General features: G+C 39.8%; 1 protein-coding gene across 2 annotated transcripts in view; it reads left to right on the top strand.

Annotated features, from left to right (window-relative positions):
- The first annotated feature begins 8,912 nt into the window (after window positions 1-8,912).
- The window catches only part of ZC2HC1A (zinc finger C2HC-type containing 1A), a 36,899-nt gene continuing 19,927 nt past the window's right edge, over window positions 8,913-25,884 (top strand). For both annotated transcript variants that reach the window (XM_082046962.1, XM_082046961.1), the window contains exons 1-6: window positions 8,913-9,013; window positions 20,736-20,809; window positions 21,488-21,604; window positions 21,814-21,949; window positions 24,620-24,768; window positions 25,751-25,850. In XM_082046962.1, coding sequence (XP_081903088.1) covers window positions 8,998-9,013; window positions 20,736-20,809; window positions 21,488-21,604; window positions 21,814-21,949; window positions 24,620-24,768; window positions 25,751-25,850 — 592 coding nt within the window. In that variant the 5' untranslated portion in view covers window positions 8,913-8,997. The remainder of the gene's footprint in view (window positions 9,014-20,735; window positions 20,810-21,487; window positions 21,605-21,813; window positions 21,950-24,619; window positions 24,769-25,750; window positions 25,851-25,884) is intronic.

Below are 25,884 nucleotides of genomic sequence, written 5' to 3'. Positions count from 1 at the left end.
GTAAAGATACACAGTAAAACCACAAGTGATTATAAATATAGATTACATTGTAATGCCTTTTTAATTTCTCAATTAAAGAAAATTTCCTAGAAGGGTCAAACCACCTTATGCCATCCACATTACCATGGTATACATGTGTAATTGTAATTTTAATTGCCATACAAAGCATTTGGAGAAAAGCAGAATATTTCATCATCTGTGTGGTCAATTCTTTTTCCAATGTATAGAAGCAATGAATTTTTACATGCCTACCCAGCAAAGTCCATCTTCTAATCAAACACTTAGGGAACAGAGACTCGTAAAGTGCTTTGTGGAACTCCCTCATATAAAATGGCTTTGTAAAATCAGCTTTACAGCAGTGCTTTGTTTCGCAGTAATCTCTCAGCTCTGGTTTGTGCTTTGCCTTAGAAAACAAGATTGTGTCCTAAACCAACAAGCTGGAGAGTGGAAGTGTGTTGGAAATGAAACATAAACAGTGCAGGGGACTTACTAAAAGTCAATCTGTTTGGCTTACATATTCTGTAGTCTGATTTTGCCACTCATTTTTTAAGAAGTATTCTGCTAGCAGAACTGTGAAAACTAACACCCCACCATTCAAAAACTGTTATATAGGTTGCAAATGCCAATATATATATAAGAAGAAAACAGCAGAGGTACTACATGATGTGAAACTTTAACTGTGTCTCTAATCAGGTCTTGGAAGCAGATAATATACAAAAACTGTGTGTACTGTGTAATTTGCAAGTTCAGCATAAAAATACAGAGTCATAAAAGAGCAGAATTTTGTGCTTAATTGCATAAATTTGGAATTACTGATTTTCTTGAGCCCTGGTTATTGCAAAGTAAATAAAGCTCCTTCAGATAGAGAAGAGCAGCTGAGGCAGTGAGATGGTGATACAAACACAATCCTGTTTTAAGAGAGAAAATATGAGCAAAAGCTGTAAAACAAAAGGAATATGTAAGCAAAGAACTCAATAATCCTCCTGTTTCTTCAGTCTTGAAACTTCAGTTTATCAGTACTGGCTTTACAGATGCCACAAACATACCTTAGTCTGCAGAAGAAAGATGGTATCCTAACCAGAGGAGAGTGACACCACACCTTGGGCAAGAACGAGCTGGTCTTGCTGTCTTCTGGAGCTCTGGTTCCTCCCCTCTGCTCTGGGCAGTATGAGGTAGTTCAAGGACTAGAAAAAGGGTGATGGGAGAACATGTCTGGCAGAAGCACAAACAATTTGAGAAATTGACTTCTCCACAAGTTTCTACTGTTCTAACAGTTTAACATTTTCCATACCTGCTATTTTGGTCCAGTCTCTAAATATTCACCTATCTGAGGGAGCAAAATGTCAGGATTTCTTGAAAACATAAGGAATAAGAAAGGGTAACGTGCAACAGTTCATATTTCAGCCAGACTGAACAGCAATGAACAGGAATGCCTACCTTCCTCATTTTGTCCCTTCTATTTTTGAAATGGCTGCTACAAAACCATGAAAGGATTTGAGCCCATTTAAGTAATCAAAAAATTCACCCCTGTGAGACTTGTATAATGGACCCATTAAGGTTTCATACAGAATCTTAGAGACAGAAAAACCCAATCCTACACACAGAGCTGTATTTTAAGTGTTGAGGTTTTTGTGCTTCTGGATCAGAAAAAGATGAAGCATTTTAATGGGCATTGGATATTAAAACAAACAAACAAACAAACAAACAAAACAAAACAAACAAACAACAACAAACAGAGATCAAGAAGGATATTTCACATCAGATGTGGGAGATCAGAAACTTAGTCTTTTTGCAAATCCTTGGCTTTATTGCTGGAGAAAAACCTCCACATTTTGTCCAACAGGCTGAGCTGAAGTGACTCTTGATTTTATCTGCTCTTTAAACATAAACTAGCAATGGAAGTGTCAGCTCTTTCTTATCCAAAGACTGGGTAATAATTCTAATTTTGATGCAGACAGCCTTCCCTGTCCTGGCACAGCTGTTCATGTAGCCAGCAAGATGGACAAATCTGATAGGGGGGTGTTGGAGCTGGGTAAGTCCCCAAACCACTTGAGCACGTGAACATCTGGGCCAGCACAAGGAGGACAAGGTCAGAATACAGAGCTGAGAAACTATGGTAATTGGAGAAGGACAACTGTTTCTGGTGGCAATGATGGTTTACTGATAATGAAGGTATAGCATTGCTCCAGCAATAGAGTGTCTGGTGGAATAAAATAGTTTTCTTCTGTTGTTTGCTATCCAACTGAAGAGTTAACGCCTCAGATAAAGTCACAGTCCCTGTACTCCTCCTATTACTGGCTACTTCACCTAAGAATATACACCTAACATCATGGCATCCTAGAATTTAAATTATTGTTTTATTTTTGGTTTGGGCATTATTACATCTCATCTGCTCTAATACTTCCAGCTTAGACTCAGCTTTATAAATTGAGCAACTCACGTTTGGAGAAAGTAAAAACTGTTCACTTCAGCACAGCTTACGAATTTTCATTTTGGCCTCTGGTCTTGTTCTATCTAATTGGGGAGTCCTGTAGCAAACAAAACTATAAAAGTGTATTGAAAAAAACCTGGGTGGGTAAAAAGATTGATAGTAAAATCACAATACTGCAATCCTGAATATAAATTTGGACTATAACCCACCAAAGGACAAAAGGCACTCTTGTAGTAATTTAATTGCACAATTATTTTAGTAGGAGAGTAATCATTCTTGTCTGTAGTCCTCGATCAGTGTTAATTGTAAGAAAAAGCTTATTAGGAATATTTAGATTTTAAAGTCCATGTGTGCAAACATATCTGAATTCCCAGAAGCTAGTTGTAGTGCAAAATGTATTAATTAAAATGCCACTGTGGGAAATACTTCTTTATCCAATGTTCATTATTAACATGAAAGACAGCAAACAGGTTTTGATTTTCTATAAAGATTTTAGTCATCACAACAAAGATTCAAATGGTGAAGAAAAGTATTTGAAATGTTAATGAAATTCTGATCATTTTACAGGGCTTAGTCCTCTTATGACACTTCTGCCCCAAATGAAGGATTTGCACAGCTCTGCAAAGATCCAGGACAATGTATTGTCAGACTCTGGATCCCAGAGTCATTTTCTAAAGTGACTACAGATTTGGAGTGCTTTGCTTTAGGGATTTTTTTTATACTGATATACACAGTAAGCCACATTTATTCCATAGTACCTATTGGCCTGTCTGAACTATCTACGAGACTCACAGCCCATTGCCCACAGCAATCTTCCTGACCTGGGGAGACTGTTTGCTATATGAATACTTCTAAATGCCAGAATCCTCTCTCCATTGCATTTTACTAAATACATCCTGTGATCAGTATGTGCCTTTCAGATGATAAGAATCCAGCTATTTTGATAGAGATCTGATAGGACAAGGAGCTGCATGACAAATGGGGCTTACACATAGGCGATGGCTTATGTTTATTGTGTGACCAGTCAGGCTCTGCCAGTCACGAGCATCAAGCCCAGGGAAAAAGACAACCTGGTGTATCAGTCATACACCTGGGATCTGTGAGTATAGTCCTCCAGTTCTTCTGCAAGAGGCCTTGACAGATTCTGGCAGAAATATTTGGTATCACTGCTTCCCTGGTTTCTGAAATTCACGACCCTTTCAAACATCTCTTTTGAAAATGCTGATTTATGCAACCAAAGATCCAGACTAAGCTGTAACTTTTATCTATGCCCACAAAATGTAGGAAATGTCTTTGTAATTTATCAAAAACTTATAACTTATCATTCAGAACTTATCCCTGTGAGCAGACTATTGTTTTTTTACCAACTGTGGCAGGATGCAAACCCCCCTCTCTCCCCCTCCCTCCTTCAGTATGGAAGGAGTAGGCACATCTCCCTCTCTCTCTGCTACTTGAGGCTAACAGCTTCTTTTGTTTGGCCACAGAGCACCCTGGCCAGGGCCATTAAGAGAAGGGAGTGCCCAGGTGCCAGTGAGCCACTGGCCACCTGCGGCCAGTGTGGGGGAAGTTTGGAGGCTTCAGGGGCACCCACAGCCAGGGTGGGGGTGCAGAGAAGCTTCTGGAATGCCTACAGTCAGATCTGATCAGGCTATAAAAAATGGGACTCTCGTCGAGACTCCGCCCATTGTCACGGATCTCTTGGAGCATGAGTGAGATGCTGCCGCCGAGAGCCCCCCCGGGATGGAGACTCCGCTTGCCTTGCCGACACGGGTGTAAGTAAATTAACCCTCACAGGATTGCGAGTGTATCTATACTTTCCACGCACATATGCACGTGTAACTTTCTGTGCTCAATATGAGCACGTGTAAAATTAATCCTCGCATAATCGCGGGCGTATTTTCCTCCCGTGCTTCCACATAAGCACGTGTAACTTTCCGTGCACATTTGCCTGCGTACTTTCCGTGCTTAATACAAGCACATGTAACTTTCCATGCACATTTGCACGTGTAACTTTCCGTGCTCAATACAAGCATGTGTATAAATTATTTCCTCACACAATCACGAGTGTATTTTCCTCCCGTGCTTCCACATAAGCACGTGTAATATTCCGTGCACATTTGCACGTGTATTAACCCTCGCAGGATTGCGAGTGTACACTTTCCGTACTCACTACGAGTACGTGTATCTCTTTAAAATAATCCCACACCGTGTTCAGGCAACTGTGTACTCCTCCGGGACTCAGGGATGGCTCTGGCATTGTTTTGGGTGAAGCCATGTGCATGCACTCTGTGGACCGCCTGTTGTATTAGTTGCTGCCCCTTACTAATTTTCCTCAACTGATATCCGAACCTGTATTTAAGTCACCTTTGGAGTGCTAAAACCCTGTTTCTCACTGGTTTAATAGAAGTTGTTTTGGACGCTGTTGTCCCTTAAACTAGCCTCGGGGTGCCTCCGTGACACCAATTAAAACTGAAAAAAATATCTCTTTACCAGCTGAATCATCGAATCATAGAATGGTTTGGGTTGGAAGGGACCTTCAGAGCTCACCTAGTCCAACCCTCCTCCAATGAGCAGGGACATCTTCAACTAGATCAGGTTGCTCAGAGCCCCGTCCAGCCTGGCCTTGAATGTCTCCAGGAATGGGGATCTACCACCTCTCTGGGTGTGCTGGTTTGACTGAAAATGAGTTAATTTTCTTCATGCAGTTAGAAACCTTTCTTTTTCATAACTAGCACGGTCATTATTTGGACTTAGTTTGAGAACAAGAGATAACACCCCAGCACAGTGTTAATGTTTTTAATTCCTCTGGTCTGAGAGCCAAGGACGTTCCGAGTATTCTACCCACAGCTGTGGTTTCTAACTGCGTGAAGAGTATTAACTCATTTTCAGTCAAACCAGCACACTGGGAAACCTGTTCCAGTGTTTCACCACCCTTATTACAATAATTTACTTCCTCATGTCTAGCCTGAATCTCCCCCCGCCTTTATTTTAAAACCATTACCCTTGTCCTGTTGGAATAGACCCTGCTAAAAAGTCTGTCCCTATCTTTCTTAAAGGCCCCTTTTAAGTACTGAAAGGTTGCAATAAGGTCTCTCTGGAGCCTTCTACAGGCTGAACAACCCCAACTCTCTCAGCCTGTCCTTATAAGAGAGGAATTCCATGCCTGTGATTGTCTTGGTGGCCACTTCTGGCTCTTCTCCAGCAGATCCATGTCTTTCCTGTACTGAGAACGGGGCACATGACTCCAGGTGGGGTCTCACCAGAGCAGAGCAGAGGGGCAAAATCACCTCCCTCGACTTGCTGGCCACGCTCCTTTTGATGCAGCCCAATATACAACTGGCCTTCTGGACTGCAAGTGCACATTGCCAGCTCATGGCCAGCTTTTCACGCACCAGTACCCCCAAGTCCTTCTGCCCAGAGCTGCTTCCAACCCCTTCATCCCCCAGCCTGTATTGATACCAGGGCTTACCCTGACTCTTAGGTGACACCTCTATATTCCTGCTTAATTTCTGAGTTTACTACAGATTACGTTTTACCTCTTTTATTTGGAATTCCTGGAATTTGGCCATCAGAAATCATGTCTATGTTAATGGTTTTGTTTCAGTTCTTTAAAACAAGTGTGAGCAAGGAAGATGTGACTTTTGCATTTAAGGCCATACTTTCTTGGTCCTTCTCAGAGATACTGAATAATCTGAACAGAAGGTATTCAGACTGTATTACTCTCTAGAGGCAAAAATTCCTATCATCATTGCTGCCTCTGCAAAACAACCCATATGGAAAAGGAGCTAAATATATACTGCTGCCTACAAGCTTACCATAACATAGCAAATGTAACCTAAGATGCATTAGTAGAAATACTCCCAGCAGAGATGAAGACCTCAAAGTGATGCAGTAAGATCACCTTTCAGGGACGGTTTAAAATTCTGATCATGTATGAAATATGAACTACCATGGGATAGGTGCAAATAAAGGGTACTGGGATTAATATGGAAATGGAAACCATAGTTTCTGAGGACAGTTCAGTAGAGATATATTCTGTTCAGGCTAACAAGCCAAATACTGAAACAGAATGCATGCTTATGGCCTATAAATACATCAAAGAGATGATAAACAATAGGGAAAATAAAATGAGCGAGAAATCAGTGTTGGTGCAAACATACAAGGTGCAAACTAGCAAATAATAAATTTAGTATAGAATTTGAAAAAAAAAAGTTACAGTAATGTCGTTGCAGAACAGACTTGTATTTGGAGTAGTAGGTCTACAGCAGAATAACACAGGCTGCCTTTTTTTCCCTAGCATGGAGCTAAGGTAAATTTATTAATGCATTCCTGTAGCACAGTGGCTATAACAGAGAACTAGTCCCCTGTTGCCCACATGGACATCACAACTAAAAGCTACTTTTCAGCGTCAGGAGTCTTTTAAGGTATGCTGTCCAGATGCATAGTTACGCAATGGGTATTCACACACCAGCCACAAGAGCCAGGAGATCCTTGTAGCTCTGCAGCAGATGGCCACTTTCCCATTCATTTTATAAGCCAGCTCCTATTTCTTTTGCTTCTTAGATGAGTAATGAGATGGCAAAGTCAATCAATGATCTGCAATCATGTTTGCAGAGTGAAACTCAGCAGTATGTCTGTTTTCAGTAGAGGATTCAGCCTGAAGAAATCTAGGGTAGGATTTGACTACTCTAATGGGGGTGTTGACTATCTACCTGCCTCTTATTCTGAAACAGGCTTTACATTTGGCCAGGTGGGTTGTACCCTCAATCCTATAGACTATATTAACTACAGAGGCAAATCTCTATAGACTACATTGGTGAACTTGACAGGTAGCTCAGATGTGAGCATCACATTGTAGACACCTAAAGATGGGTGAGCTGGAGTTCATAGAACCATTTAGGTTGGAAAAGACCTTTAAGATCATTGAGTCCAACCATGAACTGAACACTGCCAAGTCCAAATTATCTCCTGCTCCAGCTTTTAACAAAAATAACCACAAATTTCAAAGAGGAACAACAAACCAAACAAAACACTCCTCTGAAACCCTTTATTAAATTGAGAACATAATATAAAAATTGTGTTTATATTTTTGTTACAAAATATTTGCCTGCTGAGAGATTAAATTATCCTGGGCCTTTGGTTTTGAATTTGCAGTCCAAGTACAGAAATACCATGGAAGGCAGTGCACGCCTAATGTGCTACCCTAGTGGTTAGGTAAACAGCAAACACTTGCCAGCTACAGGCTCATTTAAGTTTTATGTTAAAGATTTCATGGATAATTTGCAAAGCTTAGGACTCTGCGACATGGTGACAAACTGGTTCCTTCTGGCATGGTCTGTAATTTCATAAGCCTAAACTCTATAGATCAAAGGCAAATCTGAGATGTGTTTTTAGTATGGTTCTAAACTACCTAAAAAAAGTGCAGCTAGAATTACCATATATATTCAAGTTTCTAGTCTCAAAGAATTATTTTAATCATATATTAATCCTGGTTTACATGCTGGCCGTTTGGTATGCAGCATCTGGATGTATTTGTCCCATGCTAAGGGGCTATGGAGTAGATAACATTATAATAATCTCTGATTTAATTTAGGTTTTATGTATTTCTTTTGCTTCCTTTGTGTTGCATTCCCAGATATACTGTGATTGGGAGAGTAACTGTGATTCTACGGACAAGTAAATCTATATCAACCAGCTCGTCTAGAATAACAAGAGAAATGATTTACATGTGCCTGTAAAGATAGCAGGAAGTTCTTCAAGATTTATTGTAGTTTACATAGAAAAACTTTATTTGTTGCTCATGACATATTGCCATAATCAAAATAAAAGATCTTAAGAATTAATTCTAAAATAATTTATTGGAGAAAAAATCTTAAAGTGTTTTTGTTGCCAAAAATGTGGAGGGTTCTTGTAAAAGGAACAGAAGCATTTCAATATGTGTCAAGCATTATTCATATTCATTAGTAGCACCATTTTCCAAAACCTTTGCTCAAATGATATTCTGTAGCAGGAGATACCCTCAGGTATTAATTTCATATCAGCAGCTCTTTCAGTTAAGACAACGACAGGAGGAAAAAAGGGGGAGGAATCCATTGCCTGCAATTATTTTCAGGACATGAATTTGAAAACTATTTTTTTTTGTGGTTTTCTCGTGACTGCCCATAGTTGTCCCCAAACAAAGGGGCACCAGTGGTGGCCCCACGCTGCGCTGCACGCCTGCACCCTCCTCTTGGGCTCACAGGTGCTGAGCGCGACGGGCGGCTGCCGGAGGACAGCGGGGCCCGGCCGGCCAGGGGCAGTGGGGCGGGCTGGCGGCAGAGCGCTGAGGCACAGCGGGCACGTAGGAGGGCTCGGCAGCGGCAGGCGCTGCCCGCGGGGGAGGCGGAGAGACCGGCTGGCTCTCTCACCCCGCCCGCCCCGGGGCTGGGACTGTGGCCGTGAGGAGCCACCGCCCGGGTCCGCCCGCCGCGCGTCCCGGCCAATGGGAGCGGCGGTTGTTAGCGGGCCGGGAGGTGGCGGCGTTGCCACAGCAGCGGCGGGGCCGGAGCGGCCGGTTGGGCAGCGCCATGGAGGGGCTAGAAGGTGAGGAGCAGCGGCGGGGGATTCTCTCCCTTCGCCGGAGCCGCGGTCGGGCACCTGGTGCGGGCCGTGCCTTTGTGCTGCGGCGGGGCGTGCTCGGGCGGCGGCGGGAGCTGCGGGAGCTGTGGCCCGGGCGCCGCCTCTCCTGTTCTCGGAGCCCCCTGAGGCGGCGCGGCGGCCTCGCCTCGCCTCGCCTCGCCTCGCCCCGCTCCGCAGCTGGGAGTGCTGGGGGTGGTGGGGCTGAGGCGGGGCAGTGGGCAGAACGGGGCAGAGTGCTTTTGGGGCGGTGAGCAGCCGGGAGGCAGCGGCTCCCTGCGCGGAGCCCCGCGGGCAGGGGGGCAGGGCCGGCGGGCAGGGCCGCGCTGCGCTTTGTCTCGGGTGCTGCTCGGGTCTCCCAGCCGAACCGCGGGGTTGTGGCCGTTCCCCGCCGGCCCCTCCTGCCTGGCCGAGCTCGGGGTGCCCTGAGCCCGCACGGTGTTGCGCCCTGGACGCGGGGCGGGGCGGTACGGCATCGAGTCGTGCACGCATCTTTGCCAGGCATCCTTTCATGGCGAACAGATGGTGAAGGTACATGTTAGGATACGCCTATAATGTTAGGGAAGTGTCTTCAGTGCAGTGAAGACTAGGTATGTACTTGCTGATAGAGTATTAGCAACTTTATCCTGTGCCAGCTGCGTTAAAGAAGATATCATCACCCTCCAGAGCATCCATCATAACGTAGGTATCGGTGTGGAATTTGTGAAGCTACAGCTTGCTATCTGAGTGTTTCGGTAGTCCTGTCATCACTGTGTTTGGCAAGCTGCTTTAACCATATTACTTAAGAAAAAATACAGACCTGTTCTAACTATCACAAAACAGTCATTGAGCCTTCCATACTGTGCTTCACTAGGTATAACTGAGTGCTTAAATAGGAGTGAGCACAAACTAGCCTTTGTTCTTTATCCCTTCTACCACAGTTGGAGAACAGAAGTAATTCTTACTGAATACATGTCTTCTGTCTCTACTAGATTTTACAGTTATCAGATTCTGTTCTTATGCTTAGGGACTTCATCAATTTCTACAAAATGACTTGGTAGTAAAATGGCAAGAGGTTTTCTTCTGTTTGATTTATTCATTATACTTTGCTGACTATTAATGCCTTTTAAATTCTTAAGGTAGTGTCCAGTGTTTATCGAATAATCCTTTACCAAGCATTCAAATTCTCATGACAGTCCTGTGACAACCATAAGTTGCATGTCCAGAAGTGGAAAACTTGGTTTAATTTCGAGTTGGCTATGTATTTCACTGCAGCTGGGACTGCATATCATCTGCAGCCCATCCATCAATTGATTTGTCGGTGAGCTAACTTAGCAAGGCCCAGCTATGCCAACTGTGTTGTATAAGCTGGAGCACCTTCAGAACAGAGGGTGAGAAGAAAGCAGAAGCCTGAAAAAACGTGTCAGTATTGGAGTACAATTTGTCTGACTTTGCTGATTTTTAAGTCTTCTGGAAATGGTTTACATTTTGTTTGTATTTCAGTAGGTACTGGGATGATGGGAGGAAGAACTGCTAAGTCATAGGTGAAATCTCATGTTTACTCTGTAAACCTTTTCTTGAAAGTATTTTCAAAAGCTAGAGCTTATCAAAGCATTTTTCCATAATGTGAAACGTTCCTTCTGAACACTCAAGATTAATTTGAGAATAACACAGATGATAAGCCGTTTCTAAAACTTCAGATGTCCTTGCATTGTGAATACTCATATCCCATGCTGTTGTCCAACATCTTTGAATGTTAGAGTTATCAAAAGTGAAGAATATAATATTTTGCATTTTTGTGGGTCACTTCATGCTATGTTTTTCTTTCTGTAACAAGTTCCCACAACATAAAATGCTTCCTTTTTTTGCTTCAAAACATTTGAAGCAAGTGGTTTTCATTTTACTTACAGTTTTTCAGTTTAAGCTGCCTCTCTTGATGCACATTAGGTTAGGCTCAGATACCTTTCTACAGAAACTTTATCCCCAAGACAGGAAAAGTGTAGGCAAAACCAATAACAACAGTAAATTATTTCATAGGATTTTATGCTTTTTTTCCCAGTGATTGCTCCACTGGCGACTCAGAAGTACGTTGCCGCTTGCCACTTTAGAATAAATTTGTGTTTAGAAGCACAGTTGCACAGTCATATCCATCTGATATGGAAGTATGGGCTGCTTCTGAAATCTGGCTCAGCCTCCTCCCTCTATGGTAGTGCTTAGCAAAATCAATTCCCAGCGCTGATTTGTGCAGCGGGTCCTGACAGTTCTCTATGCAAGGGATGCAATTATGGTGGAGCACAAGGCTGACGTTTGGCAGAACTCTGCTGGTGTGTTCTTATGACTGTGGAAGACCCCCTTGGGCTCAGGGTGCTTGGCCTGGACTTTTCACCCTCAGGAGCCGGTGCTTTGTGTTTCTGAAGCTCAGCATTGTAGATGAAAGATCTGTTTTATTTCTGTTTATTTAAGCATGCTATTAGCAAGGAATAACTCTATTCAGTTTATAAGGATTCTTTCCATAGTGTAGAGAGTTGAATGTGTATTAGTTGGCTTGTGGAGCTTGCATTAGTGACATTTAAAAAGCTAAATAATATTTCCAGTGTTGTAGTTGCTTTTTTTCACTGTGCGCAAGTGTAAATGTTCAGTGAAATGACAAAGTAGGTTTCTGTGTGACTTAAATGTTTCTTTTAAAATTTTGTTGCTTTTGTTAAGTCTGTTGCTTTATTATTTTATTTGTATATCAGTATTGTTATATGACTAGGTTGTTACTGTAAGTCAGGTTTATAACTTTCAAGTTTGCTAAGAGGAATCAGTGCACACACATCATTACAAGTGACTGATGCATACTTTGAAAGTTAAATCTAAAGTTGCTAGTTCAGCATTTGTTACTTTGCAGCCTGTGTGCTGTTTGGCTGTTATTCAATTTTTATTTAATTTCTTGGTGAAAATACTTAGAGCAATAGACTGTGTTTTAAAATGTAGCGATCTCTTAGGAGAGGTTAAAAATCCTTTCCTGAGTAGTAAACCATGTGCTGAATCTCAGGACCATTTTCAATGGGTTAATGGGCTTGTTCATCTCGCTTCTGGACGGCAAGAAAAAAACCTGTCACGTTGGCATGTTTTCTCTGTGCTTTGCTGGAAGGAGATGGAGTAGGGCATCCAAGAACTGAATTACTGACTTCATTTAGGCCAGAGCAGTTCAATGGTGGCATCTGATCGGCTTCTCTACAGCCTGTTGTTTTTTCTGGGAGGATGCCGGGAACAGCTGCTTGAGCTGACTAAATGCCTCTTCCCACACTTGTTCACAGCCCACCCCAGCAGGTCGGGACTGCTGCTGCCTGAGGAGTAAAGGGCAGAGGGGCAGCTGTGTCCGAGAGTGAAAGTCCAGCTCTCTGTAGTAGGTAGTAGCAGTGCTGCCCCAGCATTCTCCTTCAGCAGCCAGAAAAGGCTGGTTGTGGTTGGAAGGGGCTGGGTGGCTGCTTGCTCAGGAAATAGCCTGCAGTCTCAAACCCAGAGATTTCCCTTGCAGACGCCAAGTAAGGACTACTGTGATTAAGCATTCAGACTCTGAGCAGTCTGGGTGTGCCCTTGAGGTCTCATAAGAATAAGGGTCGATGTACGGCATCTTCTGCTGAGAGCTGACATCTGTGCTGTAATAGCATTTGTCTATGGACCCTTCTCTGGCACTGATAATGTCTGAGACACCCCGCTCCACCCTGAACAGTGCAAGTATTATAGTTCAGAGTTTTCTATTGGTAATGTGGCTGTTGAAAGCAAATGCTTAGGCTTGCTTTGGCAGAATTTCTGAATAAGCTAATACTCAGTCTTTTTTTTCTTTTTCCCCCATTAGTGTAGGAACTTATTTATTTTTTAAAAACAAAACAATATTAGTATGAGACTTCCTTTCCTTTCCTTTCAGTATTCATCTTTGTCTTGTCTCACTGGATGCACGCAGCAGCTTCCTTACTTTGGCAGCCATTTTCTTAAGCACCGTTTGAGAGAGGCTCCTGCCTTTTGGGAATGCTTCAGCTTTTTTAGATCTCTATGTCCAACAGAAGGAAGAATTAATTTTATGGTACTGTTCTTAAATCAACAAGTTGGAAACTGTTAAAGATTAAAATGCAAAACTAATATTCATATATATTCTTTTTAAGAATTTGTTTCTCATAGTCATTTAAACACTGATAAATATGACTTTGCATTGAACTGCTATGTTTCACTAGGCGCAATTATACCTCTGTTGTGATCTAATTTTGACATCTCATACACTGGATAATTGTGGTCAACATATTTACTTTTTCTGAGGCTATTATGGGGTTTTTTTGGTTAATGTTTATGTTTTGGGGAAGAATTTAAAATTAAAAGTTTTACTTAAGGAAGAATTCTGAAGTTCAGGTTGATATTATAGGAAGTGCGCTATTACAATATGTTTCACCTTTAAGGGAAGGAAGTAATATGTGTGGACAGGAATTTGAGTGTGTCAGATTAGTTTCTTCAGCATTTTAGGACTAGCAGATTTTACCCCTTTTTCTATAGCATTTGTAGAATTCTTGCAGAAGCTAGACTGATCTTTTAATTGAATTCAATTGGTTGAATATAGTGAGAAGATGAATGTATTTTACCTGCACACACACTCAGTTATTATCAAATATCAAATACGGTTATTATCAAAAACAGTTGTTGCATTTCAGTAAAATCTGCTTCCAGGCTTATATTAAACAGTTGACTAGAGGGGTGAGGATTTTACTTACTTTTTCGAGAAATTCTGGGCGGGGGAAGCAAACTAGGAATGAATATATTATAAATGAAGTTTACTATCAAAATTGGTTTTAGCACATGATTTTATTGTTAGCCAAGTAATATTCTCATAAGCAGGCAGGCTTAGATTGGGATTCCTCTGTCTGATTACATTTGGGTAGTAGAGTATGTTAAGTTTAAGGCTAGTTTGAGAAGGCGCATGTTCAGTTGACTGCCTGCTTACAGTCATCATAGTGCTTGCAGCCTAATACAGGAGAATAGTGAGTTTATGATTACAAAACAGAATTGTGTAATGTACATAAATTTTGCAGGTCACATGCTTTCTGGTAGCCTTAGTTGATTGTAAAGCTAATTAATAGACTAGATAATGTATCAGGAAGTCAAATCGATCAAATAGCGTTGCTTATTTGCCTTTGGTTTTGTTGTGTTTCATACACATTGCAGGGGAAGCTCTCATAGATTTTTCTGGATAATCATCATGACTGAGTGCCTCTCTGAAGTGCCTGTACTGATATTAACACTCATAGTATGGGAAAAAATGGGAGGAACTGGAGGTCCATGTAGTTGCAAGGCTACAGTCTTGTTGGGATCACATGTAGATGGTAGGACAGCTCACAGGACTGTGGTGTTGTGGTGGATGAATACAGGTTCTTCAGGAAGAACCAGCTGGATGGCAAGGGTGGAAGTTGCCCTTTATGTGGGAGAGCAGCGGGAATGCATGGAGCTTTGCTGTGGAACCTCTTAGGACCTTATGGATCAGGGTTAGAAGGCAGACCAATGCAGGAATTGTTGTTGTGGGTGTTTAGGAGGCTTCTGGTATGTATTGATGACAAATTCCTGGCCCAGATGGTGGAGGAGCTGACAAGGGAAGGCACTCCTGCTGGTCTTCACACCTACAAACATGTGAAGGTCAGGGGCAGCTTTACCTGCAGTGACCGAGGGATGATTGAATTCAGGATTTTGAGAGGAGGTGGCTGGGCAAGTAGCAGGATCCCAACCCTTAACTTCAGGAGAGCAGACTTTGGCTTGTTTAGGGATCTCCTTGAAAGAGATATGAGATACCATGAGATATGGCCCTTGAGAGAAGTCCAGGAGAGCTGCTTATTTTTGAGAATGTATAGCGTGGCTTTGGCATGTTTTCACATTAAAAGTTAAGCTTCATATGAGGAAGGGAGGAAAGAAGGACAGATGGTTGTAGAAAAGGGGAGTACACCATGATGCAATTTGTGCATCTGCTGCTTTTACAACCATTCTTAACTGCATGCAATTCATTTCTCAGTCACAAAAAAACTTCTTCACAGAATCCTCCTTCAGGTTGTCACTTTGAGGCATTGGGACCCTCCTTGATATGTTATTTTCAAGGAAGTAATATCAAACCAACCATCATCAGACTCATGTTCAATGCAGTAACAGTAATTTTGGCAAATATAATGCGCTAGCATTGTCAGGCTGAAGAGCTGATATAAAAACATGCAGAGGTACTATGAAAATCTTGAGCTTTTCAGCTTGAAGGAGTAGAAGTTATACTGCTTTTTGTTACCTTTTGGAAGCAGAAGTGACAGGTTTATTCAATACTAGACTGCACTGTCAATACAAAAAGTAGAAAAGAATTCATGAGGCTTTCCTCAAAAATTAGGGGTAGATAGGTAAAGGCAGATTTGTCTGCTATTTGTTACATGATTGTGAGTAATCTAGTTGGATTAAAAACTCAGAAACTCTTCCTGCAAGCTGTAGGAATAGCATATAGGTGAGAAGGAATTTGCTCAGTGGGGTACATGATGAACAATGTCAATTACCAAGCAAACTTAGCAAAGTATGGCAAATACTGCCTGCTGTTAAGCAGTATGTCATATATGTCTGACTTTCATTTGCATTTCAGAAGTCATTTTGGCAAAATAAAGAAAAGTTGCAAAACTTACGCCCAGGTTTTCGGTTGTTATTGGCATACTTTTTTTCCACTTTTGTACATTTTGTGTATTCATATTTTCATTTTTTTATGTAGTGCTCTTTAAAAATTAATGCTCTAATTGGTGTTTGGCTGTTCAAAGAATTGTTTCCTACCTATGTCACTGCATTGATATCATTTTTAGGTGACTGCTGTTTATGGTATTTGTCATTAGTCTTTTCAGACTGTTGTTCGTTAACGTGTTGATTAAAAAGTATAACGCAGTCAGTACTGATTAGTGGACATACACAGGAGATTGACAGTCCCCAAAGAACAAGATGTTGTGGCTTGATGATATAGATTCCAATTAATGTGAGGAATGCAATATATTTTTTTCATACCTGAAGTATGTGGAACTCTTAAGTGGAAAATACTTCACTTTTGGATATGAGAGTTATGCTAAAAGCAATAAATAGAATTTTGCAGGGGAAGAATTTGGCAAGCACTCTTCAAACAATAACTTTCAGTAGTTGTAGATGACTTACTGATTTCAAGTAGGTACCTAGTCTCAAGGCTGGAATTCATATCAGAGTGTTTCTGCAAGTTTGAATTCAGTGAGGCTCGATGGTTCTGATTAGCACAGTTGTCTGGCCAAAGTCACTTGGTACTGTCACTGCTGCAGATAAAAGGTTTTGAAGGGTGGTCAGTCAGATTTTATATGACAAAATACTGTTACTAAGTGCAATCTTGTTTCTTTGAAGCATTCTCTACTTTGTATATAAAAGTACAGACACCTGATTTGGTATACAAAGCTCTCCAAATGAGAAAACTGCAATAAAACTTCAATAAATTGCTGTTCAGCAATGCTGAAGACTTCTGCTCCCTCTAGGTATGGAGTCTATTTACACAACTGCTTAATTTGTAAACATGACAGCAAGAGCTAGCATTATGCCTGTGACTATGTCAGATCGACCTTGTGTGCATTGATAGGTCCACACATTGTACTGAGAAATATAAATGCGAGAACAGGCAGCTTGCACTTTCTGCTTTAAATCACTTGCTGTATTTAGACATGAGAGAAGAGAGAGAAAAAAAGTTGTTCCCTGGAAATCTAGGTTTCAAGGAAATATAAACTCATTTATAAGAATATTGAAAGCACTGTGCTACATCTGGAAACTGAATGTACAGCTGTCCTGTCAGGCTTTGAGGTCCACTCAAACTTTATACAGTGAAACTCCAGCTTCAAGAGCAGAAAGTGTGGGTAAGTACACTGTGACTGTATTCAAAAGGAATGTCTGCAATAACTTATGTGTAGGTAGGGAAAAATAATTTTGAAGGTGATTGTACTCTGAAAGTAGCTGGAAGAGGAAGAACTCTGACAGGGACATTTTAGAAACACAAGTGATGGGATTATTGTAGTGCTGCTGGTAAAATTTGCAATCTAGTTGTTTAATTCAGATACCCAGCATCTTACTAGGTTGAACTCTGTTTTTATTTGAGACCTGGCCTCAGGCAAACAGTAGGAGAATAGGGTGGAAAGCTGTTTATCATAGTTCTGGCATCACTTCAGCAGAAGTACTACTTCTTCCTTTGGTATTCACATAACTATTTTGAACATATTTCTTTTTTTTCCCAAAGTGTGTTTAGATTAGATAAACGGTAATAATTATGTCTGTCCTTTTCCAAGTTAACTGTATTCATTCCTGTTTAATACAAGCATGTAAACTGCTGCTGATTAGTGGTAGTAAAGATTATAAAAGGAAAAAGAAGTGTAGCTGCTGAATCTTGGGTGGTCTGTGGTTGTATAACCAAAATGAGGGTAATCCCTGTGTTGTTGCTAGACTTAAAGAAGGCTGAAGAAAATTGCTCTGACACCATCTTACTACCAATCTCTATTCTCAGACTCATATACCAAGCAAATCCTTCTTCTGTTTCTTGATTTGAGGGTTCATTTTTAACCTGTTCCCCCCATCTCCCAATACAACTCAGTTGAACAACCATTTCTGATGCATTTAAAAACAAATAAACAATAAAACCAAACAATCAAAACAAAAAAGCCACAAACAGAACTCTTTTCCAACTTTTACAATTTTATTCTCATGTTTTATTTCTAAATTATCAGATTACATGTTGATGACATTGCTAGCCCTTATGTAAGGGAAGACTCCTGGGCTCCTAGAGATAAATGTTAACTCGTGTTTTTGTTGTGCTTATGGTGGGTTGGTGGGGGTTTGTTTGTTTGTTTCATTTTTTGTGGTGGGGGCGTTTATTTTATGTGTGGTGTGTTGTGGGGTTTTTTTGTTGGTGTTTTGTTTCGTTTTTTTGGTTGGGGAGATTGTTTGATTGTTGTTTTTCGTTTTTGTCATGGTTTAATCCAAGCTAGCAATACAACCACAATAGCTGCTCACTCACCACTTTCCCTACCTGCCCCAAGTAGGGGAGAGAATCGAAAGCGAAGGGAGAAACTTGGATTGAGATAAACACAGGTTAATAAAATAACAAAATACTAATACACTACTAGTAAATATATATATATATAAAATAAAAGATACTGAATGTAATTCTTCACAAACTCGGTCCACACCAAGCAGCCAGTCCCAGGAGGCAGCACCTGGTCCCAAACAGCTGATCTTGAAGAGAGGGGAAAAAAAAAAAAAAAGGCAGAAAGGCCCAAAGGCCTCTGCAAAATGGCAAAAGACCAAACTAAATGTCCCAAACAGACCTCTCCCGGCTTTGACAAAAAGAGCAAAGAGGAACGCATGAGAGAGGGAGACCAGAAGATCCTGACTCTCCTTGAATATGAAGCATGATGCTAATGGGATAGAATATTCTTATTGATCAGTCTGGATATCAGTCAAGCTCTGCCTCATCCATGCCCCTCTTCCTCAATGCCTTTCACCTGTGGGCAGAGCACCAAGTGTCCTTGGCTCTCAGACCAGAGCAATTAAAAACATTAGCTCTGTGCTTGGGTGTTCTCTTGTTCTCAAAGTAAGTCCAAATAATGACCATGCTAGCTATGAGAAAGAAAGGTTTCTATCTGCATGAAGAAAATTAACTCATTTTCAGTCAAACCAGCACAGGGTTTTTTTCATCTTAAATGTGAGGAAAATCACAGAGGAATGATTAAAGGCTAACTGTGCAAATATAAAGGACTGTAGGCTTCCCATTTTTAACAAAACTTAAGGGACTTTAATTTTTTAAAATAACTTCCTTTTCCGCTTTGGCTCACTGATTTGTATTATGGATGAGGAGGTGTTGGCAGTAGAAATGGCTCTTGGCAAGCGTGACTGAGTACCTGCCAGCGGCAGGGGAGGGTGGAAATGCTGTAGGGAAATCCAATTCTGTAACTGTAGCTGCAGTGAGTGCTAACTGGCATTCCTTGTGCACTGGTATGTCCTATGTAAACACTGCTCGATCAGGTGAGCATCTATCAAGTCTACTTCTTTTCATGGTGAGTTTAAACACAACCTTGAATTCTTCTGTTCAGTGAACAGAAGAAAATGGTGGAAAATGTAGTGCTTTTTTCTTCTACTAAGGCAGATGGTTGAAAGAAGTCTTCTCTTGGTCAGATCCTTAATCTTATACTATACACCTTATTTCAAGATCACAAATTCTGATTTATTTCAGTTAATTTCTTACATACACAAACAGTCACTTTGTATTTCTAGAAAATGCCTCTCACTTGTTTCAAAGCTGAGGATTGATTTAGAATAATGTGATAAAAGGAAGTTGAATTTTTTATCACTTTTCATATGATTTATGTCTCTTAAGATGGATTGTGCACTGCAGTATATTAATACATTAATGTAGTTGTGTACAGATGGTGAATTTCATTCAAGTAATTGAAAAAGGCAGAAATAGACCTTATAGTTACATGTTTGGGCTAGAAATCTCACACAGTTTTAATCTTTACATTTGGAAAAAAAGGTTTTCAGTGGGATCCACATCTACATTTGTTTGCCATGAAACATTTTGTTAAATTATCCATTATCTTTGTGACTGGTCCTACAGACGATTGACAGGTGTGTGTGTTTAGATGGAAAATTGTATTTCACTGGGGAACTGGGAACAAAAAGTGATCAAATCATCAAATGTTACTATGTTCATAACTTCATTAATTTAAGCCACTGGTTTCCCTGAAATACAAGTCAATTCAAAGTGGTTTTGTTTTAACTTTGTATAAATAGAGGGAGCTGTATTGTCTGCAATAGCCAGACTGAGTACAGAGAAAGCACCTGGTCACTCTCAAACTTAATCCAAACTTACTGCCTCTTTATTGATGTGTATGTGGTATAAAAAGAACCCTGTATCTCTAGTACAGTGCCAAATAGAATAGATGCCTGTTATTGGGTAATCCTGCGTAGTTTTTCATCTCTGCCATGACTCCATTGCATAATGTGTGCTATATGAATATATTTGCTTGTATAGGCTTGAATACTTTGATTTGTTGGTCTTTTATCTGGTTCTATGATTTTGTTGTATGTCAAGTATACAATTTACATTTTTCTTACCAATGCTTGAATAGTAACATCAGAAATGCTTTTGTAAACTGTCAGTAAAAATCTGAATAAAATATATAGTATAAATAGCATTAAATATTTTTTTCCTTTACAAGAGAAAGTGGAATAGTTTAACATAATAGAGAAAAATAAATGATGGGATGTGACTCATATTTGATACTATAACAGGTGATTCTTTTCCAAAGACAGGAATACCCACTAAATATCATTATTCTTGGTGTGTGTTTTGGCTGTCATTGTGACTTACAGTGAATCTGTTATTTGCATGTTGACATACAGGCATCACTTTAAAGGTTCAGGGTTTCATATTGTAAATTATCAGAATTTATGCTGCAAGTTACCAGGCCTGACTGCTTCCAGAAGTGTATCAAGGACTGATGTATCATCTTTTCCTTTCTGATCTGCATAGTCTCTGCACAGTTCAAAGAATGCATATTTTTGGCAGCAACCACTGTTATGGCTAAGTATATGGAGTTAGCAATCCAGGAAGAAATTTTGATAATGAATTAAATGAATTTTCTTACAGAAGTATGTGTGTTTTGTTTTTTTTAAGGTGAAGTTATAGTGGAAACTGGAGATCTGTTGCCCTGTAAGATTTGTGGAAGGACTTTCTTTCCAGCAGCACTGGTAAGTGGTCTGAGCACTGTTGGCTCTTAGATCTGATAAACTGATAAGAGAGTTAAGCCATGGTCACTATAGCTAAATAAAGCACATCTGGGTGCTTGGTTTTGGTGTTGGTATGGGGTTTTTTGTTTGTTTGTTTTCTCACAAACTATTACTTGTTCTAGTTATCTCACTTTTGAAGCTTAGAAGGAGGTTATTTTTATTTCAGCGTCCCAGCACTTTCTGAAAATACGCGCTTCTAAAATCATCTTCTCTACGGTCACAGAATCATTCCTTGCACATGTAAGCCCTAGCATAATGCAGTGCCAGCTAGTAAACTAAGTGTCTTGTTAGGTACCTTCAAAATGCTGTGTTCTCCAGTCTTAATAGAAATTGCTGTCCTTCAGCATGAATAAGGATTTCAGATACCTCTAATTTGTCTTGACACTCAATGCAAATGCTGTCTACCTGCCATCAAATTTTATTTGCAAGGAGCAAATACATGCACCTCTTATTTTTCTTCTTCATTTTCCAGTTTTTTGTGAGAACGTGTATGCATTTGTGACTTCTGTAGTTCTGTTCTAAAGTACTGGCTGGCATATATGATTGACTGAAAGCAATCTGATCTTATTCATCAAGAGTTGGGCCTTGTTTGCTAATTGATTCTGTATTCTCCTTTTGTTTTTTTTTTTCTACTTGTAGAAAAAACATGGACCCATTTGCCAAAAAACTTCTGCCAAGAAAAGGAAGAGATTTGATTCCAGCCGACAGAGAGCAGAAGGAACTGACATTCCCACAGTAAAGCCTCTTAAGCCACCGGTATGTTATAATTTGCTCTGCATATGAACATTTTAGGAAAACTATGTATGCATAGTAAGAATGCTTATTTCTGCTGGCTATTTGTGATAATTAGATCAACTAGGATCTGGAAGAAATCTACTATAATATTGTGTACTGAAATAAGGCACATACTTGACTTGAAGTAAGAGCTTCATATATATAAAGCTCCTTCTTTTTTGGCTTCTTAGCCAGAACCACCCAAAAAACCTTCCAATTGGAGACGAAAGCATGAGGAATTTATAGCAACTATACGAGCAGCCAAAGGACTTAATCTTAAAGACGGTGGAAAACTCCCTCCACCACCTCCACCATCATATGACCCTGGTATGTAAAACAATGGAGTTCTTTATGGATTTGTTTTTTAAACTTAATTTGTGAAAATTTAAATTGGAAAGGAATTTGTTGGAATACATTATTCACAAGTTCTTGAAGATGACTGTCTGATTATCCCTATGCAGATACTGGTTTGTGACTGTGGGTCTGGCTGACTAGCTTCCTTGCATAGCAGCTTTCAATGCTCATTACTTTTGTTTTCAATGCATTGAAAGGTAGTTGTGGTACTGTGTTATAAACCATGGGCTGGACAAATTGTTTCAACACCTCACTTCTTTCCACAACAGTGTAACTGCTCAGAAAGGGTGGGATACCTTTTTGATTAGCTACTAGTGCTGGGCACCCACAGCCTGTTCATATTGTAGGAATGCAGGTCACGTATGTTCTTCAGATGTAGTCTCTCTCATTTCTTGCTGAGTTCACATTTAGTTTCATGTATGTAGTGCCTGCTCTAGTGTGCATGTGATCCTTCCTCTTGTGGTGGGGGTACTTGTGTTTTGGGTGAGATGTGTGGGATTTGTATTAACAAGGGAATGACAGTCCTCAGGTGCCTTCAGAACCGAGGCTGGGTAAAGCATTTAAACAGTCTGATGTGAGAATAAAATAGATAATAATAGATACTAGATGTGATAGTACTTTGGGGAATATATTTCTTCCTCTTGTCATAAGAGCTCAACCATTTTGGAGTGCCCCTCTCTAACTAGCTGCTAGTCTTTTTCCTTTCAAATAAGAGAGTTCTGTATTAATATTTCCTAGTTAATTGCATGCTTTGCATTTGCAAGCAAGGAGTATCGCTGATTCTTTGATCTCCTGTTCCAGCTTTTCCTTGGAAGTGTGGACTAGCCTCCTGGTATTAAGAAGGACCTTAAGTCACCCCATTTGCATTGAACTTGACTGCATATATGTACTGCCCACTTATTTTGGTTAGTTTGTATTTTATAAAGCTTACATTGAATCCTAACAGTTCTTTGGGACAGTACAAACAGTACTTCCAGATAGCCAGGTGGCTGTCTGGTGCTAAGCATTTTACAAAAGAATGAAGATGCAATCCCTGATTCTTAAGAGTGTACATTAATCCTCTATAGTCTGATCTATTTATTTTAGGGGGCATTCAAAGTCTTTTGTGGGAACTAAGCTGTGCCCCAGCTAGTAATGTCTTTTCTTATTATCTAGGGGGTTCCATAGCTGCTTTATTGATCTGTTTAGCTTTATTTTTTTTAATAAAACTTTGAGCCTGTCTTGGTTTGACCATATAGATACTATGGTTCTTTTAAATTTCTGTCTCTTAAGGTATAGTTTGTGTTTGACTATTCTGACAGTAGTGGAGTTTATATAAAATAAATAAATAAAAATCTGTTGTTATCACATGAGATTCCCAGGCTGTCCCTTCTCTGAAGGATTTCTGTGTTCTTGCTGTGTCCTTTGCTCACACTTCTTGGGTCACAGTTCATGGCTTGGTGGCCACTACATCATTTGACTTCCTCAAAATAGTTTGTTAATCTAAAGGGATAACTACTTAAGCCAGATCTGCTGCATTTGGAGTAGTAACATGTAATACAATTCTTATTTTAAATTGTATAATATTTAACTGTAATCTCAGAGGCAGTGACTGTTGAATATCTCACTGGTTTCTTCAATACATGTCTAAAACCACCTAGGATCATACTAATTTAATCTGCTTTGCCAGTCTCCAGTTCTTCTGAAATTGATGTTTGTATGGTTTTGAATGCTATAATCTGGGGAATTCAACATTGATATCTCTAGACACTAAAATGTCTATCTGAAATTGCAGTCCAAACATTTTGCTTTCCAAGGGCAGTGTATTTTAAGGAGTTTATTTCCAGCATACAGATGTGGGGTCTTTTCGTGTTTTAAACATTTACATAGCCTTTCTGGGGGTTTTTTGTGGTTGTTTTATTTTGTTTTGTTTGGGGTTTTTTTGTTTGGTTGTTTTTTTGTTTGTTTTCCCCCAATGTTAGTAATATTTCCTGCAAGTAGTACTGTTTGTAATGTGACTAAATTAATCTTGAAAAAACACACAGCCATCAATTACCCTGTTTTGCATGTCTCTATAGATATCTCCTAATTTTGGCTGGATTTCCTCTGATTTTTTTTTTTGTTAAATTCCAGATTTTTATTTTTTTTTTAATATTCGTTTCCAGTATTGCAGTTAGTATTTCTCATTTCTTTCAAAATTGCCAGAGGAAACAAATTTTGTTGTCTTTTGCTATTTGTATGGGAAATGTTTTAATGCTTTTTCTTATCCTGAACAAACTGAACTATGTTTTTGAATTTTTTTTTTTTTTTTTAGCCTCTTCTGTTCTCAACTTCCTTCCAGCCGATATCCCTGCTATGTCCATATACCTCTTTGGCTCCCTCCTCTGCTGAATAGCATCTCTCAAAGTGTTTCTGGTTTTTCTTAGTTTTTTTCTCTTCCTCAACTTTCTTTCATTTTTATCTTTCCTTCTCATTCTCATCCATCAAACAAGAAACATGTTTTTTGCTACATGTGGACAATATTCTGTTCCCCAGTAATGAGTATTTCGTTTTCAGATTTAAGAGGCCTTCATTTTCTCTGAGGGTGGGGTTGATCTTAGAAGACTTTAAAACACTTTATTTTTTTGAAACATGTTATTAATGCTAGATTTTTATGTTTTTAAGATTACATTCAGTGTCCATATTGTCAGAGGAGGTTTAATGAAAATGCAGCTGACAGACACATCAATTTCTGTAAGGAACAAGCAGCACGTATTACTAATAAGGGAAAATTGGCAGCTGATACCAAAGGGAAGCTTCCTACTCGAACACAGGTGAACTACAATATTTTTCTTGTAACTTGCAAATCAAGCTTGTTAAATAGTATGTTGCTCTTAAATGGAATTAGATATTTTGTTCTGTACTTTTATTACTTGTGCTAAACTGAAATTAGACACTAAACATGGAAGAGGCTTTTGCTTTCTTATGAGAGTTGCAGAGATCCGTAGATCAGATGGCAGCAGATGCAAAGCCAAAATCAGTCATAAGTGTAATTCAGAGATTTGTGAAAATGGCATGTAGGGGTAGCAGCAGGAAGTAGATATGCAGTGTTTTTAAAGAAAGTTGAACTTCTGTTGTGCAAGTGTTCTGAATCCGATTCAAGACTGTTCCTTAAGTGGGCAAACAAAGGTAGATAACTACAGAACAGCTGTCAGAAATATTTTGGCTAATTACAGGCTTAGAGGATTTCAGGCCTGTTAAGGTAAGAGGTGCAGTAGTTATGATGAGAACAAATGAAGGATTAAAGCATATGTGTGTTTTCCATTTAGTGGTAATGCTCTTTTTTTATGGAAGCTGTGAAGAGTCAAATAGCCAGAAGCAGTTACTTAGTGATTCTTGCACTATATTCCAAATCAGTGCTGGGACTCAGAGCACACAGGTGAGAGGATCTAAAAGACAAAAATGATCCTGTCCTTGAGTATTCTTTTCAAAATTAACTAGTAATGAGGTGATAATGTTAATCCTGTGAGTTCGCTATGGAAAACGATGAGCAAAGCTGTAGAGAGGGGAAAATAAACAAAGACATAGAGTTAAATGAAAAAACAAAACCAGTTAAATAATCCGTCTTACCTAGTATCATCTGTATGTATGAGAAAGCAGAGTAGCAGAAGCCATTCGCGTGATCCTGTACCAGAAACAGTTTACCGAAGTAGGTAATCACAGTTGTTTTCTCGCAGTACCTGAGACAACTACGTGTCTTGTTATATAGATAGTTTGATTTAATTGCTTAAATTTCTAGGTTGTATTTTGTTACAGTGCAAACCTGCTGCAGTTAAGAAGATGCCTTCTGTAGGATCAATGCCACCATCATCATCACGCTTACCACAGCCAAGTGGTGTTAGCAAAACGGTTGTAGGTATGAAATGAATGTTATTAATTCTCCATTTCCT

The sequence above is a fragment of the Streptopelia decaocto genome (genome assembly GCF_964273445.1).
Source record: "Streptopelia decaocto genome assembly, chromosome: 2".
Taxonomy (NCBI): domain Eukaryota; kingdom Metazoa; phylum Chordata; class Aves; order Columbiformes; family Columbidae; genus Streptopelia; species Streptopelia decaocto.
This window is presented reverse-complemented; position numbering and strand designations above follow the sequence as displayed.